The sequence below is a fragment of the Falco peregrinus genome, chromosome 9 (assembly GCF_023634155.1).
Source record: "Falco peregrinus isolate bFalPer1 chromosome 9, bFalPer1.pri, whole genome shotgun sequence".
Taxonomy (NCBI): Eukaryota; Metazoa; Chordata; class Aves; order Falconiformes; family Falconidae; genus Falco; species Falco peregrinus.
In genome coordinates this window covers 27,632,165-27,650,650 of record NC_073729.1, presented here as the reverse complement: position 1 = coordinate 27,650,650, position 18,486 = coordinate 27,632,165, and the positions used below count along the sequence as shown (strand labels likewise).

The 18,486-nt window shown below is 43.9% G+C and overlaps 1 protein-coding gene across 2 annotated transcripts; it reads left to right on the top strand.

The window, feature by feature from the left end:
• Window positions 1–1,038: 1,038 nt before the first annotated feature.
• Window positions 1,039–16,543, top strand: NPEPL1 (aminopeptidase like 1). Of its 2 annotated transcripts, XM_055813668.1 has the most exons (12): window positions 1,041–1,281; window positions 2,273–2,458; window positions 3,612–3,782; window positions 6,370–6,459; window positions 7,141–7,222; window positions 7,417–7,559; window positions 8,117–8,194; window positions 11,803–11,903; window positions 12,559–12,682; window positions 13,863–14,039; window positions 14,722–14,832; window positions 15,639–16,543. In XM_055813668.1, exons 1-12 carry the CDS (start codon window positions 1,132–1,134, stop codon window positions 15,795–15,797), a joined length of 1,572 nt encoding a protein of 523 aa, XP_055669643.1. In that variant the 5' UTR covers window positions 1,041–1,131; the 3' UTR covers window positions 15,798–16,543. The 2 variants fall into 2 exon arrangements, with proteins under 2 accessions (XP_055669644.1, XP_055669643.1); XM_055813669.1 differs by lacking the exons at window positions 11,803–11,903; window positions 12,559–12,682 and having other exon boundaries at window positions 1,039–1,281.
• Window positions 16,544–18,486: the final 1,943 nt, after the last annotated feature.

The following is an 18,486-nucleotide window of genomic DNA, read 5'->3' as shown; positions in this document are numbered from 1 at the left end:
AATGTCTCAGTCCTGAGAGAATTGCTGTGTGTTACTGTCTTTCATACCTCCCATGCTGTCCATGTATATTGGAGTAACATTGAACCCCTAAATGCTTTATGTTCTGTGGCTCAGCAAAGAGACTCACAGCAGCTGGAGCCTGTTGAGTTACCCCCTCCAGGCTGGGGGGATGCACGACTGACCTCTGCAACAGATTTTCCTAGATCTTTCATTCAGGGTTATTTTCAATGTAGCAGGCAATAAAGTTTCTATAATGTCCCTTCAGAGACTGAGTAAGACCTTACTCCAAGGAAGTGTTTTCTGTGGCATTCATATTTTTTTTTTTCTTTTTAGATACGTTTCCATTACACGCAGCAGCATTTGCTGTCCCAGTGTAAGCGGGCGCGCACCCTTTCTGATGCTGAGGCTTTCCTAGCTGCCGGTTATCGGGGATCAGTTCCTTACTGACCTCACGTTAGTAGGAGGTGCTGGGAGAACGGAAGATGAAGATAAATACCCGATTATATTTACATTTACTATCAAAGCTGGTGTTTGGGAACATTGTTTCTGTTCAGTGAATCCCCGTGCTGTACCGCAGAGCTCGTTCCAGCGGTTTGCTCCCTCTGGGGTATTTTCAGGTCTATGGTTTATCCCGCATTTACTTTCAGGAGAAGAGGAATTCAGCTTTTTTCCATTTTTATCCCTACGTAGCTTCTCGCTTTCGAAATGTGGCGGTTCCATGCTGAGGGCACCGCCGGGGGAAGGCGGGCAGGGGCGCAGCGCGGCTCCGACCGTGAGCGGGGCCGGGGTCCCGCACTGCGCGCGCCCTCCCCCGCCCCGGGAGCCCCCCGGCCTGCCCGTGCGCTCCCGGGCCGAGCGCAGCGGCGCGGCACAAGGCTGTTCCCCAGCACGCCGCGCTAAGCCCCGGAAGGGCCCCGCGCCCCCGACCCGCGCCCGCCGCCGCATCCGTGTCCCATCCGGGTCCCGCGCCCCGCCCGGCGCGGTGCCGCCTGCAGCGCCCGCCCCGCCCCGCCGTGGTGCCCGCCCCGCCGTGGTGCCCGCCCCGCCGAGCCGGCGCCGGGCGGCGGGGCGGGGCGGAGCCGTGCGGGCGGGCCGGGCCGAGCCGAGCCGGGCCGGGCCGGGGGCAGGAAGATGGCGAACGTGCAGCTGCAGTTCCAGGCCAGCGCCGGCGAGGCGGACCCGCAGAGCCGCCCGCTGCTCGTCCTGGGCCAGCTCCACAACCTGCACCGCCTGCCCTGGGCCCAGCTGCGGGGCAAGCTGCAGCCGCGGGTCACCGAGGAGGTGAGGCCGGGCCGCGGCGGGGGCGCGGGGTCCCGCGCACTCCCCCTGAGGCGGCGGCGGCCCTGCCGCGGGGGGGTGGGGGGGGTCGGCGGGGGGAGCGCGGCCCCGGCGCCGCCCCCAGCCCCCCCGAGGCCGCGTCTCCCCGCCCCGGCCCCCAGCGGCCTCGCGGTACGGGGGAGGCGGGGGCTCGCCGGGCCTGCGGTGCCTGCGCGGCGTCGGGCCTGCGGCCGGCGGGGACGGAGCCTGCCGGGCCCGTGGCACGGCCCCCCGCAGCCGGCCGAGACCCCCTCGGAGCGGCCCTTAACGGAGAGATAAAAGGGAGGCGGGCTGGCACCCCCCGCTGCGCGGGCCGGCGGGAGCCTGTTGCTGCGGCCCGTCCCCGCCCGCGGGTGAGGCGCTGCCGCCCCGTGCCCGCCGCGGCGCCGGAGGGGGCTTCACCCTCCGCGGGGGTCCGCCCGCAATTAGCGCAATTACCGGCATTACCGAACCGCGCCTTCCCCGGGGCTAGGTGGCGAGCGGGGCGCCGCGGGCCGCTGGGGCTCCGGCGGGGGTGTTTGCCGGGCTCCCGGGTCTCTTGGGACAATATGTAGCCTTCGTGTCGTTCTGTTTGTTTTTAATTAAATGGCTACGTGAAACGAACTGAGGACCAGTAGATCAGGGCCATCTATTTACCCGTAGGAAAACGTTCTCAACTTCAAAAAAAAGCTCTGAAGCAGCTTTGCACTAAATGGTGTGAAATTAATTTTAATTAATACAGCTCAAAAGAGATGCTTGTAATGGGAAGCACGATTGCATTTTCTGGTTAATAAACAGGTTTGTCATCTTCCCTGTTTCCCTTCGCTAGACGTTATTGCTTCTAAAATTGGGGGCACAGTTTCTTTGTTTCTGATACCTAAAACCCCGTAATTAGAGTGCCAAAACGTAGTGGGAATGAGATGGGAAGAAAAGTCTGATGGAGTTCTTTGTCTTTAAATTCTTCTTTCCTCCCCAGATCTGGCAGGCTGCCTTAGGCACCCTGAACCCAAACCCCACCGACAGCTGCCCTCTCTACCTGAATTACGCCACTGTGGCCGCTTTGCCTTCCAGGGTCAGCCGGCACAACAGCCCATCTGCGGCGCAGTTCATCACCCGCCTGGTTAGAAACTGCCTTCCAGGAGGCATCAACAGATGTATTGTTGTAAGTGGCTGCTTGAAAATGTCTCTGCTGGAATGTCTAGTCAAGTATTTTCTCGACTTTTCAGATCTTAGTGGTATCCAAGGAGACTGGAGGTGGGCAAGTTTTGCCGATATAATTATACTGACATTTATAAGTGGTTTTGCACTGACGCGTAAACAAGACCGAACTGTAATAGCTTATGCATGCTCAAGCAGTTGGAGGGAATTAAGGTTGGATATGTATAGAATGTCTTCAACTACAAACGTCCATGCAAAAGGGCTGTGGCTAGATAGTGGCTTTTTTTGCGCTAGGATTTATGACATCAGCACATGCTTTAGAAGACTGACGTAGCCTGCGTGCAGGGTGCTATGTCTATATTGCATAACCCATGTAAGGTGCCTCATTTGTGCTATTCAGTGAGTTTTACAAGTCTTGATGCAAACGTGCTCCAATGTGAGTCCTTTTGCAGGACAAGCTCTTGGACTGCTTTGGTCATCTTCTGTATGAGCCTGATGAATTTGTTACATGTTTCTATGGCTTCTCCAGCTTTCTAGGTTGTTAGAGAAGACTCATATAATCAGTGTCAGTAATAAAATCTAATTATGGTCTTCACTTGGAAAGCTTATTTGTAAAAGTAATAACTCTACTTAATTTTTTCCCTTTATGGTTAACTTTGAAAATGTTTATCTAAAGCTGCTTTCCATTGGTAGTTTCTGTAATGAACTTCAGAAAAATACTCTGCATGTTAAAAGCTTTTGGGTTAATATTGGCCACGTTCTCATATCATGTCTCTCTTTGTTTCATTTCTTTGGAACACATACTAGTGGTTCCCGTGCTTTGCTTTTTTTTTTTCTTATGTCTTGATCTGTAGGCTAACCTGTGTTAATTGCAGTAGTATAATTAAAGCAGTCCAGCTCCCTTGTAAGGATGTACTAATACCCATGGTCAAGACCAGCAGTGTAATTAATTTCTGTATGGGAAATGAACTGAACCAGGTCAATGTGGTACTGTTCATACTACCACTCCATCCATGCAAAACATGATGTATGTCTTGATTCAGACAACAGTCATCCTCCCCCCACTTCACCAATAATATCACAGATTACAGATCCCTTTCAATGTAGTCTTTCACACCCCTAATGATGTCTGTTTTGTCATCTGGTTGGTGTTTCAGATGGTCTGTGAGCGGTCTGAAGTCTTCGCTTCTGCTTGTGCATTGGCCAGGGCTTTCCCGTTGTTCACACATCGGTCCAGTGCATCAAGAAGCACAGAGAAGAAGACTGTAACAGTAGAGTTTTTTCTGGTTGGACAAAACAATGGACCAATAGAAGTGGCAACGCTTAAAGTAAGATTTTGTTTTATTTCCATTATCGGTTTATTCCCTGAAATATTTTTTTCTTCGAATTGTTGCATGCACAAATACATCTGTCTCTGGTTACATATGAAATAGGTATTGTATCTGAAGTAATAAATTATCCTAGGCCAGAGTTCCCTGAAGTTGATCAGTTCACAGCACCTGGGAGTGGAAATACCAAGCATACTACTGCAGCAAAGACTGAAGGTGTTACTCAGAATTTAGATTTCAGGGGTGGGAAACACCAAACAGATAGCACAAAGAAAATGTTTCCTTTCTCATATTTAGCATAGGTGCAAGTAGTGTACTTTTAGCCTGTAATATTACATTGCCTTCCCTGTGTAGGCTTCTCACTTTCTTTTACCCAGGCACAATCTGTATATGGCTGTGCAGGTGAATATCACAGTGAAGTCATTAAAAGTTGCTTATTCAGGGATCACATGTGGCCTCTGCTGTTTCTGTTTGATGTACCTCTTTGGCTGAGTGTTTCTGGCAGAGCTGTAGCCAAAAACATGACCCTAAGAAGCAATACAGCTTGGATATGAGCTATACGTAACAGTTAAATATGTCATAAGTCATCTTTCAATAGTAGATAATCAAAGTCTGTTTCCCTTGCACCTGACTGTTGCAGAGAGGAAATGCCACATCAAGTACCTTTTACTATGCTAGGTTATTCCTCCTCAAGATCCTAACGTAAAAGCCATCCCAGGTTTGCACTTAAGCCTTTGAGCAACTTTCTGTTCGCTGCTCCAGGTTATGTGCTACAATGATGAGTCAGTGAGATTAAAAAATTCCCTTACAAATTTTGGCAATGGATTTAACTAAGGATATGGTGTTGCTGCATCTGAAATTCACATAATTGTAGCTTTAGGGGTCTGGGGTTTTTTCTTTCAGTGTCTTTTCCTCCGTACTTTGTTCTTACTCTATGCACTGATTTGACCACAGCAAATGATGCCAGACCAGTTTTCAGGAAAGTGACAAAGACAGAAATGCTCTAAGTACAACAGTTGATCGCTCAATTTTTCCATACCCCAAATCAGAAAAAACATAACTGGTGTCAAATATAGTTCCTTCAGATAGGTAGATTCCAAGCTACTTGGGTTATTTATAACTTAAACGCAAATCTGAAATTATTTCTACCTCCTCTTCTTCCCCTTGATGTCAGTGCCAAAACTATTACTGGCTTCCTCCAAGCTAAGTTTTCACCCTTTAAATTCAACCAGCACCAGACAGGTAATGTAGAGCATGGAAGAGACGTGGTAGGTTTTTCTTTAGTTAAAATTCTCCCTTGGCATGTTGTTGCATTTTGCACCTACTGCTTTGTCCAGGATACTTTATGGTGAGGACTAGTAGGGATTGTCATAGCTTTACAAGGCCCTTATTAAAGGCTGCCATTGTCTTGGTTGCCTTGAGTACCCTGGAAGCCAAATGCAGGCACAGCTTATTTCTGTAAGTCATAATTGTTTCCCTTAGACTTGACCTTTGGGTTTAGAGCACCTCCATGTACCTGCATGGCCTTAGCGGTGAATCAGTTCAAGTCTAGCTTGGCTCCTGAGGAGGTCCTTATCCCTTTAGGGGAAGCAAAGCAATCAAAAGTAATTTTGGCACCATTCCAAAGTAAGCCAAGGTTTATGAGTCTGCAGGGATACAGAATGTATAGAGTCCTTTGGCCAGGCTGGCCAAGCCAAACTTCAGATACCTCCTCACGAATGACTGTCCAACACATCTGATTCCTTTGAATCCCGTCTTGACTCACCCTTTTGCTGTGTGTGGTCTCCAGTGGCTACTGGAAAGTTTGAACGAAGTTTCGTTCCACCTACTCTTTTTGTTTCAAGTTGTTGATTTACAGGAGTTAAAAGTTGAAGCTTAGTGTCTGGTGCCCTGGTCCTTTTTGCCAGGAGGATCCTTCTTTAAGGAAACAGCCTCGGCATGCTCACTGTCGACCGTGTTTTCTGTCCACTCCTGCTTAGATGGGTTTTTACTCAGTCCAGGTGAGGGTCAGTCCAGTTTGCCGCAGGAGTGAGGAAACAGATGCATGTGTGCTTGACACAAATCTGAAGTAGTCCACGTTCCCCATGGGCCTGCCATATAGAACATCTTACGGCAGTAATCTTTATTGCGTTCAGCCACTCTGCCTGCCATATATATAAACTCTGCAATTTCCCATGTTGTACATTATAAAATCCCTGCAGGTTTCCAGCCCGAGCAGCCTGCCAGCTCATTGTGACTTCCTGAACTTACTTCCTCTTATCTTCCCTCCACCTTGCATGGCAGCCTTGGTCTCCCTTTGATAGTGAAGGCTACTAATCTTGCAATGTTAGTTCACTGTGGGAAGGCATACAGTTGCTTAGAAATTTGAGCACAGGGAAAAATAACTTAACACATACAAAAACTGGTGGTTAGCTTGGCTGACATTATTTAATACTGTACAACTGCCTGTGATCAGTTGCAGTGAAGCATTAATGTGCTCCAGAGGAACCACGTGTCTGGTGTAGGCTGCACAGGACTAAATGTGAAGCTGTGCAGAAAACCAGCCAAACCAAGGCCAGTTCTCATGTGTCCTCACTTCTTTTCATAGTGTCTGGCAAGTGCTACAGAAGGAGTCAGGCTGGCTGCTCGAATTGTGGACACCCCATGCAATGAGATGAACACAGATAACTTCCTGGAGGTAGGTATTACACCTGATGAGTAAGGGTTACTAATTGGAAGTCTAGACTACAGTAATCAAGAGGTAGTATTGCTATCTCTTAGCAAAACCTGTATGTCAGCAGTGGGAAACACATCAAAGAACCTGTCCAAGGACGCTGGGGCTATTTCTTTGGCCTTTAATATTTCGTAGAACTTTGCTAAGTTGAAAGCAGGCAGAATGTGCAGCTTTGGGGTAAGGCACTGGGAGTGAGATTAGGTCATGACACTGTCTCCTTTGCCAGTGCTAGTGTTGTCTTAAGCCTGATGGTGATAAGAGTTTCTGAAATTATGGGACAGAAGTTGACATGTTTCCACATAAGTTTCATCATGAAAATCTGGAAAGCTATTGAGAATGAAAATGTTCCTGTCCTATTGCATCATGATCCAACAGAGTGAACAGCTGGCCTTTGCCTCTGAAGATGTCTTTTACTGGCTGAGCTTAAAGGTCAACGTTGTATTTCATGCCGTAGTAAGTCAAGGATGTCTCAGTGGAATCAGGCTATTGGAAAACCAGTACCACTCCTAAAATTGTGCACGCGTGTATGTGTACGCGTGCAAAAATCACGCAAAACCCTTAAGTGGGTGCCCATATGTGTGGAAAGACACAAATGCGTCCTTCTGATGCCTGGCTGACAATGTCCTTTTTGTTTTCATGATTAAGGAAATCAGAAAAGTTGGCAAGGATCTTGGGATTACTCCTACCATTATTCGAGATGAGGAGCTGAAAGAGAGAGGCTTTGGAGGTATATCTTGTTGAAAATTCAGCTTTTTTCCTAGCAGTTAATTGGAATGTTTTGCCTTCTCTGTTGTAATGTTTTACTTGCACATTTTTAAACAGTTTTATTGTCCATAAACTGAGATGTTTGACAGAAAATAGCCACAGATTTCTCCCCGCAGTCTTTTTTCCCCAGGAGTGGTTTAATTCTGTGTTTTCCAGGTATCTATGGAGTTGGCAAGGCAGCTCTGCATCCTCCAGCCCTAGCAGTTCTCAGTCACACTCCAGATGGTGCTACACAGACCATTGCATGGGTGGGCAAAGGTATTGTGTACGACACTGGAGGACTCAGTATTAAGGGAAAGGTACATAAACACTTGTTCTTCTGCTGCCTTGGCTTACCATGTTGTTTTCTGATGGAAAGTATTCAGTTAATGTCTATAGGAAACCAAGTATATTTATTTGAGTAGACACTTGATCTACTGTCATCCATATGGACACAAACTATCAGGAGAGAGTACCAAATAGGATTCAAGGAATGCTTTACAGAGCAGTTAAAGAGCTACCTGATGTTTTGCCCTTTAAGCGTTGCACACTGTTAGGAGAATGCTCGAAACAAAGTTGTTAAATGGGTATTGGATCTATCTCCAGAATTAGAAATTAGGGTTGGCCTCAGTGCGGATCTTGTGAACAACCTTTTTTCTTTTCTAACAAATTAACAGCAGAGGTTTGGTATTTTCCAGTTCTAAGGCAAGATTCACCAAGAAGCAGATGCATGTGTTCTGTCTTTCTGTTATGGTGGAGCACTTGTCAAAACCAGACTTACAGAAGCATCAGAAATGCTAGTTTTATTTAGCAGGCGTTACTGTGAAATTCTCTTTAAAAAAAGAAAAAAAATAATTCTATGGTCCTGTTTAAATAGACTACTATGCCTGGAATGAAGCGAGACTGTGGTGGAGCAGCTGCTATTTTGGGTGCCTTCAAAGCCACTGTAAAGCAAGTAAGTAAAATGTGTTAATTGATATCATGTATCCCAGCATTGCCAAGGAGCAGTCTGGCTTTTGGATATATTCCCAGATATGGGGGCCAGTCTAATCCTGAAGTTCTGACCTACCACTGCTATTAGTGACCTTGCGCTGCTCTGCTTTTTCTGCTATTCCAGGAAAATATTTCAAATCTTTACCAGGATCTTGAGAATTGTGAGAAATTCCTTGAGTGCTTTTTTTTTTTTTTAAGACTCCTTCTTGAATTTCAGGGTTTGTTCTGTGGACTGAGTGGTTTCTAGTTCCTTGAATCAGATTTATACTTGAGTTATCCAGTGCTGATTTTGTTTAAGCTGCAGGATTTGAGGCGGCTTTCGTCACCTTAGCAAAGAGCGGGATGAGTGACTCTGGGATATGAAGTCTGTCCATATTCCAAATCCTGTGCCGGTTCTAATATTAACCTGCTGGGGAAGTGGCAACTCTAGTCTCATCAGGGCCTGCTTTTAGGTTTGCTGCTGTGGTCAGAAAGTAGTAGGGGAGCTGAGAGGGAGCCAGGTATTGAAATATGAAGAATTAAAAAAATGCATATTGTGCTTTAACAGTATGAACTGGGGAAAAGAAGTGGCTGCTGCCAATAAAACTCTGCCCTCTCCACAAATCCAGTGACTGAGTCTTGCTGACAGAGCAGCTATTGCCTCCAAGGAGTATCCGAAGTTCAAAGAACATTTACTGCTGAAGATTAATGCATAGATCTGACAGAAGGTCCAGGGGGTGATCAGTGCCAGATTCCCATTTCTCAATAGTTCAGCTCTGTGTCTTGGCCCTAGCAGCATGTTTGATGTGGAAAGATGGTAAACTTCACAGTTATCTGCAGAGACTTAAAATTGTAAACTTCACAGTTATCTGCAGAGACTTAAAATTGAAAACAGATTGGCGAGCTGCATCTCAGGCAAAATGGCCAACTTTCCGTAACGAGGTCCTCCAGAAGGTTAGATCGTGCGTTTGCAAGGGAGGAGAGCTAGAACGTAGACAGTGGTTTGGGAGAGTCTGGGAAAGCCATGAATGCAGTACATCCTTTTGGTGATTTAGTCCTTGTTTCCAAAGTAGGTTTGTGTGTAATTATCTGCACTGAGAGAAGTTGCATTTGCAATCGCAGTAGGTGTGAACGTAAGTGATCTGTCATTTCATGTGCAATTATTGTAACAACGAATAAACTGGCAGTGATATGTTTGGGCAAACTGAGCCTGAAAAAGCTGTCATACCTCACAAGAAACCTGTGCCTTTTTATGTAAAAACAAAAGAATGATTTGCTGCTTGATTTTAAAACATCATGTAAGAAGACCTGTTAATGAAATCCCTGCAGAAGACGTATGCAGGTAGGCAGTGAAAAGAATTTGTTGTTGTTCCTGTTTCAAGACTTTTTTTTTTTAAAAAAAAAAAAAGCTCTTAATAATATAAAGCTGGCAGAGGTTTAAATTAGCTGCGCTGTGTCACAGAGACTGAAGTTGGAGATGCATGTTGGATAGAAAGCTCAGTGGGAAGAGGGGCAGAAGTTATCCATCTTCAGAAAATATCTGCCTACATGCTGTTCAACAGTTCTATACCGTTATTTAAAAAGGCTTTGGATAGCAAAATTAAGGAAATTATTTTTTCCTAGAAAGATGCATTTCATCTGTTGTGAGCTTTCCAACATAAGGGAGGAGAGAAAAACACTCACTTAACATGCAGGATCAAGAAGGATTTCAAAATTTTAACATAGTGAATCCTGCTGCTGAAGAGCTACAGGCAGAATGAGATACAGGAAAAGGCAACTGGTACTGGAAGCAGGTTTTCAGTTTTTGACAGTAGATCAATCACATCTCTTGCTTGGAGGAGGAAAATTTGGTACAGTCCAGTTAGAGATGAATGGAGTGGGATTTTTGCTGCCTGGACTGTTTTGGAAAGAGCAGTCATAGGTGGAAGGTTGTCTCATCAGCAATGCTGTTTGCCCACTGGCTGGGCTGGAAACTGCAAAGTTACTTTATGGCTTCTAGATGCTGCCCGTTATTTTGAAAGGTTTTGATTTGCCTTTAGACTTTAGAATGTGAGCTGATTCAGCAAGTCCAGGTGTCATCAGCCAGGGACTTTTATCAAGAGATTAACAGTAAAACTGACCCTGGTTTCCTGAGGAATTTGGCATTTTTAAAGCTAGTTGTCCCAGCTGGGGGGAAACGATGTTATTTGTTAAATGCTGCTGTCTCCATTCCTAGGATCCCTCTACACAATGCAGCTGTTGTATAAATAACAAAATCATCATACATTTTAAAATATCATCCATAACCATATCAGCTCTTGATTTTAAACCGAAGTAAACCAGAATGGGATATGCCAGAAGAGAGGAGGCTAAGGGGAAAAAAAAACCCCTTTGAAAATGCTGTGTGTCTTCCAGCACAAAAAAAAACCAACCCAAATTCCTCTTGGCCGTGGGTATTTTTGGTTTTACATGGAAAGAGAGAAGATAGATCCTGATAGCATGATCTGACCTGTGGTGCAGGTTGGATGCTGAAGGGCAGTGAGCTGTGTCATTGGAGTTCCACCATGTTTCAGGATTGCCATGATCAAAGTTACTTTCCAAAAAAATACTCAGAGGTGGAATCTGTTCACCTGGGGCTTGGTGTTTTGTTTTGTTAGGGAAAATACACAGTTCACAAATGGCTACATGTTAGCATTTATTATTTTGTCATTTTACACTATTACTATAGGCTTTTCCCCAATGTGGCAGAAATGATGGGAAGGATCTCCGTTTCTCAAATGGCCCCAGCTGTATCATTGTTGTTCCTGGAGACTAAATAAAAGCAGTGGAAAATACAGGGTTTGGAAAATAATCCCAAGCATCCTGACTGGCTGTGTAATGTTCTCTCACAAGCCTTTGTAATTGTCACTTCGAAAGCATCCTTTGTTTGGATCTTTCCTTTGTGGCTACGGAAGGTGGAGTTACATGGTCTGGATATGTTGTTTGCGATCTGTATTGTGAGTCAACGTTAAGAGTTGTATCAAAGTTAGGTGAGTGAAGTGGCGCATCTTTGGAGATGTATTCTGCTGGTTTTCATACAGGGGTACTGTACTTAGTGACTTAAGGTTTGAGTTTGGTGTGCCTGGCAGTTTCCTGGTGAGCTCAGTGGGCTTTGGAGTTGTGTTTGTGAAGATCTGACTAGGGCTGGCTGTAAAAAGCTGAACGTGCTCTTCCCAGGGAATCAGGTTTGACTAAACTTAACCCCTGCCAGCTGCATCTGCACGTTTCATATAAAAGATGTTTTAATTCGGGTACCTTGCCACTGAGAGAAGATTGCACTGATCACTGTGTAATTGACAGGGTCTTTCTAGATCCCTTCCCCATTTTTCTGTCACATGCATATAGGCTTTTATTCACGCTGCAGTGAGAACTCTAAAACCAGTATTAGATGTTACCTCCTCGCCCACTTTCTGTAGCTCTTGGCCTCAGGTTCAAGATATTAGACATTCCTCACAGATTTCCCATGTAATTATTGGCATTGCTATCAAGAAGTCGGAATTCCTCATTGATTTCAGTCCCAATAAATCAGCTTGATGTGAATCAAAAGCCATTTCTCTGCTATGGTTGTTACAGGGTTTTAAAGACAATCTTCATGCTGTTTTTTGTTTGGCTGAGAATGCAGTTGGACCACGTGCAACGAGACCTGATGACATTCATGTTCTTTACTCTGGAAAGTAAGATTGTTTCTATCCTTTTCACAGAAACATTGAGAGGAAACACCGTGTTTGCTTCTGTTCATCTGGGTACCATGCAGATTATGAATCTGTCCCTCATCAGCTTCCCTAAATATTAATAGTATTTCAGACAGCCATAGTAGTGAATTTTCAATGTGCTTAGAGTTTCCTGTTAGGTATGTAAACACATGTCAAAATACATATCATATATCATGAGCTGAAGTTTTCTTAAAGCACTGGGGTTTAGGCATTTTTTCCAGTACAACCTGTTTTCTGTATCCATCTGTAGTCTATACTGTCTCAGTTGCAGAGGCAGGCTACCGTTGTATAAGAATCTCTTCTTGTTTTAAGCAGAGTATCGTTACCTCTTTGTATGGTAATAATTTGTAAAATCCCAGCTCAACGTGCTAGGCGTTACAGAGCCCCAACAAGCAGACCCAGCTGTGAGGACAGTACTGTTACAACCCTTTTCTATCTGTGCTCGCTCTGGATGCTTGCAGCTGGGTACAAGCAGCCATGCAGACTTGCAGAGTCAAGTAAGGAAGCACGCTGGGTTTGAGTCTGCTTCCTCATCCACTGTTCTAGTCCGGGCAGATGAGTCTTAACTTCCAGCCTGAAGTACAGCAGTGTATTAAATGCCCTCTCTTCTTCCTAGAACTGTGGAAATCAATAACACTGATGCAGAAGGTAGACTGATACTGGCTGATGGAGTAGCTTACGCGTGCAAAGATCTTGGAGCTGATATCATTCTTGATATGGCCACTCTTACTGGAGCTCAGGTACTGATGCAGAACTGCTAGCAGATGGGGTGAATCCTTCAACTGTCTGCACATTACACACCTCTGTGCCTTTGTCCTGCTAGTCTTTGGGGGGAAAGTAGGTACTGTGAACTGTTGTGCTGGATGGTGGCTTCCTAAGCTTGTGTAAGAGAAAGTTGCCAACAGCAGCCCCAGTAAACTGTAATCCATCCTCTGTGCATGTGACGTGCTTTGAGTGTGTTACATTTATATCTGCATTACTCAAGCAGGTTTTTGGGGTGTTTATGCAACCTTTTTGCTTTTGTATACTTAAAGAAAAAATGGTATTCTTCTGATGGTATTAGCAGCTGATGTAAGCGATCCAGAGCTCGATGTTTGCAATTCAGTAGCTCTATGATTAGCAGAACTGATTCGCCGATAGTGATCAGGAATTTTCTTCTCCATAAAATAGCTTACCTTGGAAGTCATACAGAGGGTGATACAAGGGTACGAATTTAATGCTATTAGTTTTTGAAATCTGTTTTATAGAAAAGTTCTATTGACAAGCAGTGATTCTTGTGGTTTAATTTTCTAGAAAATGAATTGGTCTTTATATCAGGAGGAGAAATGGTGGCAAATTTTGGAAGTGTGTATTTTGCATACATTGGTGTAAACGTCAATTGTTTGAAAGCTTCCCATCATTGTCCTACTGGAAAACTGGTATGATGGTGACTTTTGGGTTTTGTATATTGGAAGGAAGCAACCTTTCCAGTGAATGAGGATGTTACATTGTGTGATTGACACACATTGCTGTGGTATCCTCTGTGTGTGTGTTAGATGTTTTATTTATAATTTGTTGCTGATTTAATTTTATGTCTAAGATAAATAATTGTAAAGTGATATAATTTGCTTGCTCAGTAACAGCAAAGAAGTATATTTGTCTTGACAGTGTATGAATGGGCCAAGCAAATGCAGACTATTTCACTGCAGAATAAATCTTCAGAAATTTTAAAAGATTCAGCAGTACCTACAATGTCTTTGTCAACATTTGTAACACTAACTTCTTGTGGAGTGATTTTGAGTCTTTTTTTTTTTTTTCCTTTTTCTTGCTGGTTTTGTTAGATGGAAAGCAGCTGTTAATGCTGAGAGGTAATAATGCAGAATTATCCTGCCCAGCACAGTTAAGGTGACTCCTTCCTGATTTTGTCTTGTCTCTCACTAGGGAATTGCTACAGGAAAGTATCATGCTGCTGTCCTTACCAATAATGAAGAGTGGGAAAAGGCTTGTGTTAAAGCTGGCAGGAACTGTGGAGACTTGGTCCATCCTCTTGTGTATTGCCCTGAGCTCCACTTCAGTGAATTTACCTCTGCTGTAGCTGATATGAAGAACTCTGTGGCAGTGAGATATCTTTTTTCCTTCTAAATTTCATTTTTTACAAAAAAGCATGTGTTTTCTATGTAATGTGCTGATCTGTTGATAGCTGGCTGAAAGCACTTCATGTGGGTTGTGATCTTTTAGAAATGGACCATATAATTACAGTCTTCAGGGTCTTTCACCTGGGGATTTTGCAGGCTGTGTCACTGCCCTGGTATTTAGTGTCAATTTTAAACAGGGTGGTCTGCTGCAAAGGTATCTTTGGGCTGCTTGCCTCTTAAGCATGGCCTTAAGATGAATGCTAAATTTCTGGGTGGGCACCATTTAAGAGGTAAAGATGGGTATTCCTCAGATCATACATAACCAGCAGAGACAGTAACTGGGAATGCAGAAACCAGGAAATTGGGGATAGAGGCATTGGGAATTACTGCAGCTACTTGTGCTACGCTTGAGAGTTACAAGGTCCGGTTAAGTTCCAAAAAAAGCTACAGAAAGCAGCTTGGGCAGAAGAGGAGTTGAGCAGGGCCAGACTGCTACCAGGGATTAATTCAAAGGATTTACAGTATAGCTGGTTTGCAAGACTCTGGTTTAGGGCCATCATTAAGCTTTAAGCTAGATTTAGGCAACTGTCTTTTCTGTAGGTAAGGATAAAACATTGACATTCTCTTTTCTTGCAAGACTGACTGTATTTTTATTACTTCTGCAGGACCGAGACAATACTCCAAGCTCCTGTGCTGGGCTCTTTATTGCTTCTCACATTGGCTTTGACTGGCCAGGAGTCTGGGTCCATATAGACATTGCTGCACCTGTTCACGCAGTGAGTATGTTCATACAACTTCTGACTCCTCCCTGGGCAAGCGGGCTGCGTAACGGAACCTGCTTGTGCCTGCAGATACTCTGCATTCAAAGCAAGAGAATAAGGTGGAGAAGAGTTCTTCTGAAAAGCGTTGACTCTTCATCTGTGTTAGGAATGTCTTTGTTTTGGTAGCTTCATCTGTTCATGTTTTCCATCTTGGTTTTAAAATAGACTAATGGTCACTTTAATTGGCAATATCTTTATCATTATTAACTTCAACAGCTTGCCTGCTTTCTGTTCATGGCAATAATCCATTTTCACCCATATTGTTTTAAAACGATTGACTAGAGTCAATCATCCTGCCTGCTGACCTGCAGCACAGAAAACGTTTGCTTCCACCCTTTGATGGGATTTGTGTATATTCTTTTTTCTAAAATACAAGCCAATTTACTTCTCCCCCACTACCCCTTCTTTTTTTAAACCCAACTTGCCCAGCTTATACTCCAAATCCATTCTCATGCTAGACGGAACGTTCCCTGCCCTGAACAGTGCTAGCATAAATCCATGCTCGAGTCAGTGTGAGCTCTGTTCTTGTGAGAATCGACTGATATGTTGGTTTAACCTGGCTGGGACAGATTCCAGTGGCCGTAAGGATACAGAAGCACAAGCTGAGCAGGCTTGCCCAAGACCCTGAGTATTTTCTGTGGCCGTGTGCCATCACTGCTCTTCTTGAGTGAGTAGGTAAATTAAAATTAGGTTCAGATTATACAATCTGAATTGTGAACTGTTGTGTGGTTTTGTGTTGTGTGGTTTTTTTTTTTTTCCAGGGTGAACGAGCTACTGGCTATGGCGTGGCTTTGTTGCTGTCCCTGTTTGGAGGGGCGTCTGAAGACCCTTTACTAAACATGGTGTCTCCTCTTGGGTGCAATGGAGACTCTCCCACTGAAGACATGGAGAGAGACTCCAAAAGGCGGCGCCTGGTTTAATGCGCCCCCAGCCCTAAGTGACGGGGTGCATGGGTTACCTCACTTTGCACTGATTCATTCTCAAGCAATGAAAATGTCACACATCAGAAATTGCCATTTTTTTTACTATCATTATAAGATTTATTACTTGTTTCTGATAAAAACAGCCGGATTTAATGTTTGGTTGTTTTTTTTTTTTTTTAAATTATTGGTGCACACAGTTGCTGAACAATATCAGTGGTGCAGAGTCCAGGCTCAACTAACTGTATCAGGAAGAGGGCACATACTCCTCAGCTCCTCACAAAACCTAACTAAGTGCATTAATGCATGAGAAGCTCTCTCTAGTCTGAAGAAGCAACTGCAGCTATTGCTTACAAAGCCTTCTGAATTACTTATTATATGTGAGGTTTCGTCAGATGTTTCTGCAAGGCCCCACTACATCTCAGAACACAGGACAAGGAAAAAAACCTCTGTAGACTTGGCTTATTCAGTGACAATTTAGCTTAGCAGCAAAGGAGATGTAATGAGAAAAGGCCTATAGTTTTAATAAGGTGCTGTTTCCGCATGTTTAATGTTTTTCTGACCAGTAAAATCGGCAAGAGTGGTCCAGAATATATCTCTATGTAAATCTTTCACATACAAATTACAGAATGTATTCATGTTAAATGAGGAAAAAAAATAGAGGGACTGTGATTGAGTAAAATTGGTTTACAGAGTGGCTTCTTGCCACTTAATGAATTTATTATTAAAGCAGCTTACATATCCCATGTGACGTTTCATGGTGGTGTTTATGTTTCTGAGAACACAGAGTGCTCCAGAAGTTTGTGCGTGACATCGTTACTCTTCAAGTTCCTTTTCTCAGTACTTGTACATCTGAAAACAGACCTAACAGAGTCACAGCTTAGACCGAATGGTTTGGGGCAGTTGTGTTGTGCTGATTCACGTAGTTTGATTCAACAGCAGTCAGGGGTGCGTGGTATTAGTTTCTGTGTAAGGCAGTCACAAGGAGCTTACAAGCACTAGTTTGGCTTGGCCACTCACAGGAGATGACTTGCCCCAATTTATTTGATGTCAGCAGCAGAGCTGGGAGCAGAGTGACCAGGTTTTAGTCAGTGCTGGTCCCTGCCTGGCGGTTCAAGCGTCAGCCTTTGGAAACATTTCTTGGCTCAACCAGAGTGGTGATGGTGAAAAATCCCACCCAGCACACACTTTTGGCTGCTTTGCAGATACAGTCAAGCTGAGTTGTGATGGATTACACCTTTCCCTGTGTCGGAGGTGATCTCTGGAGAGAACTGGTGCTAGGTTTTAGATGGAGTTCCAATAATGAGGTACACATCTGGTCTAGGCATGAGTCTTTTTGATTAAAGACTTCATGGAAAGCTTAACGCAGAAGGGAGAAGAAACATTTTTCATTCTGGTTTTGTTGGCTATATTTGATTCTTAGACAGAATGTAACTTTTCTTTTTTTTATAAGAAAACCCCGGAACTTCATTACTTCCTATATCTGCTCTTCCCTTGCTGTTCTGGTTCCCTGGTCCACTTGTTCATAGTTTTAAGAGATCTACGTATAAATGAGTTCTGCCTTTGGTCGTTCTAGGCACTCAGTATAAAGCGTTATCTGGTACCAAAAACTGTTGTGGGAAGTGTGTTGATGAAGAGTTATTTTCATTAGGGGTTCAGTCTGACCACTGGAGCTAATGGCAAAATGTTCTAATTCCTGCGCTCTGAAGTCAAGTCTTCAATCTCCATCCAGTAGAAACACTCTTCAGATTAATAAATTCTAATTTTGAAATTTAGGGGTTTGCCAAAATGAGGCAGATTTTTACCTAAAAAATGGCCTGCAGTTTTGTGGCATATGGCTAAACTCTAATGTTATTTGCTGGATGCAGCAAGCCCAGATAAAGGAGAAATTAGATTTTGATGACTGACTATAATATCCAATTCTGCTGTGTCTCAAAGCATATCATTCTGCTGAATTTAATTTGGAAGGCACTTAATAGAAGTCATCTTTAAAAACAAAATACCTAAAATTAAGGAACTATAACATGAAATACCTGAAAAGCAAACAGGATGAATATTTAGGAAATAAAAACCTGAAAACCAGCTTAAGTTTGCTTAAACAGAGTAAAATAAATCAATCCAACATGTAATCGTAAAAAGGACTGGTGCTTCCTCTGTTTCAGAGATACAAAATAAAAATCAAGGGCTTTTTTTTTTTTTTTTTCCCCCAATTCCATAATAAAATCTCTTGCTATTCCTGATGTACATTATTTCCTTCTGTTTAGATAAGAGGTGTATTCTCTAAAGCAGAAGTTTAGGACCTACACAAGACAGGGATTGGTGAGCCAATTATTGATTACCAAATAAATGAGTCTCTCCTGCCTTTCACAGAGCTTGCACATCATTCCCATTAAGTTCACAGTGTTTCTTAACCCCCTAATGAGCAGAATTTTAATTCCCTCAAAACCCAGTTCGACCAGCTGGATTCACGTACCTACTTGGGTGCTGGGCAATTTGATCTTCTGCTGCAGGATTTGCCCTGAAGTACCTTGGTATGAGACCTGGAGGCAACCTACAACAGAGGAGATGCCCAAACTGCCGTAGAAGTAGCAGATACGCAGTGCCAGAAAGTAATGAGTGGGGTAGTTACCAAACAGCAATAGGTGCGTGTTGAGCAGCAAAGCTGGAATTTGGTCTCTGCAGCTGCCAC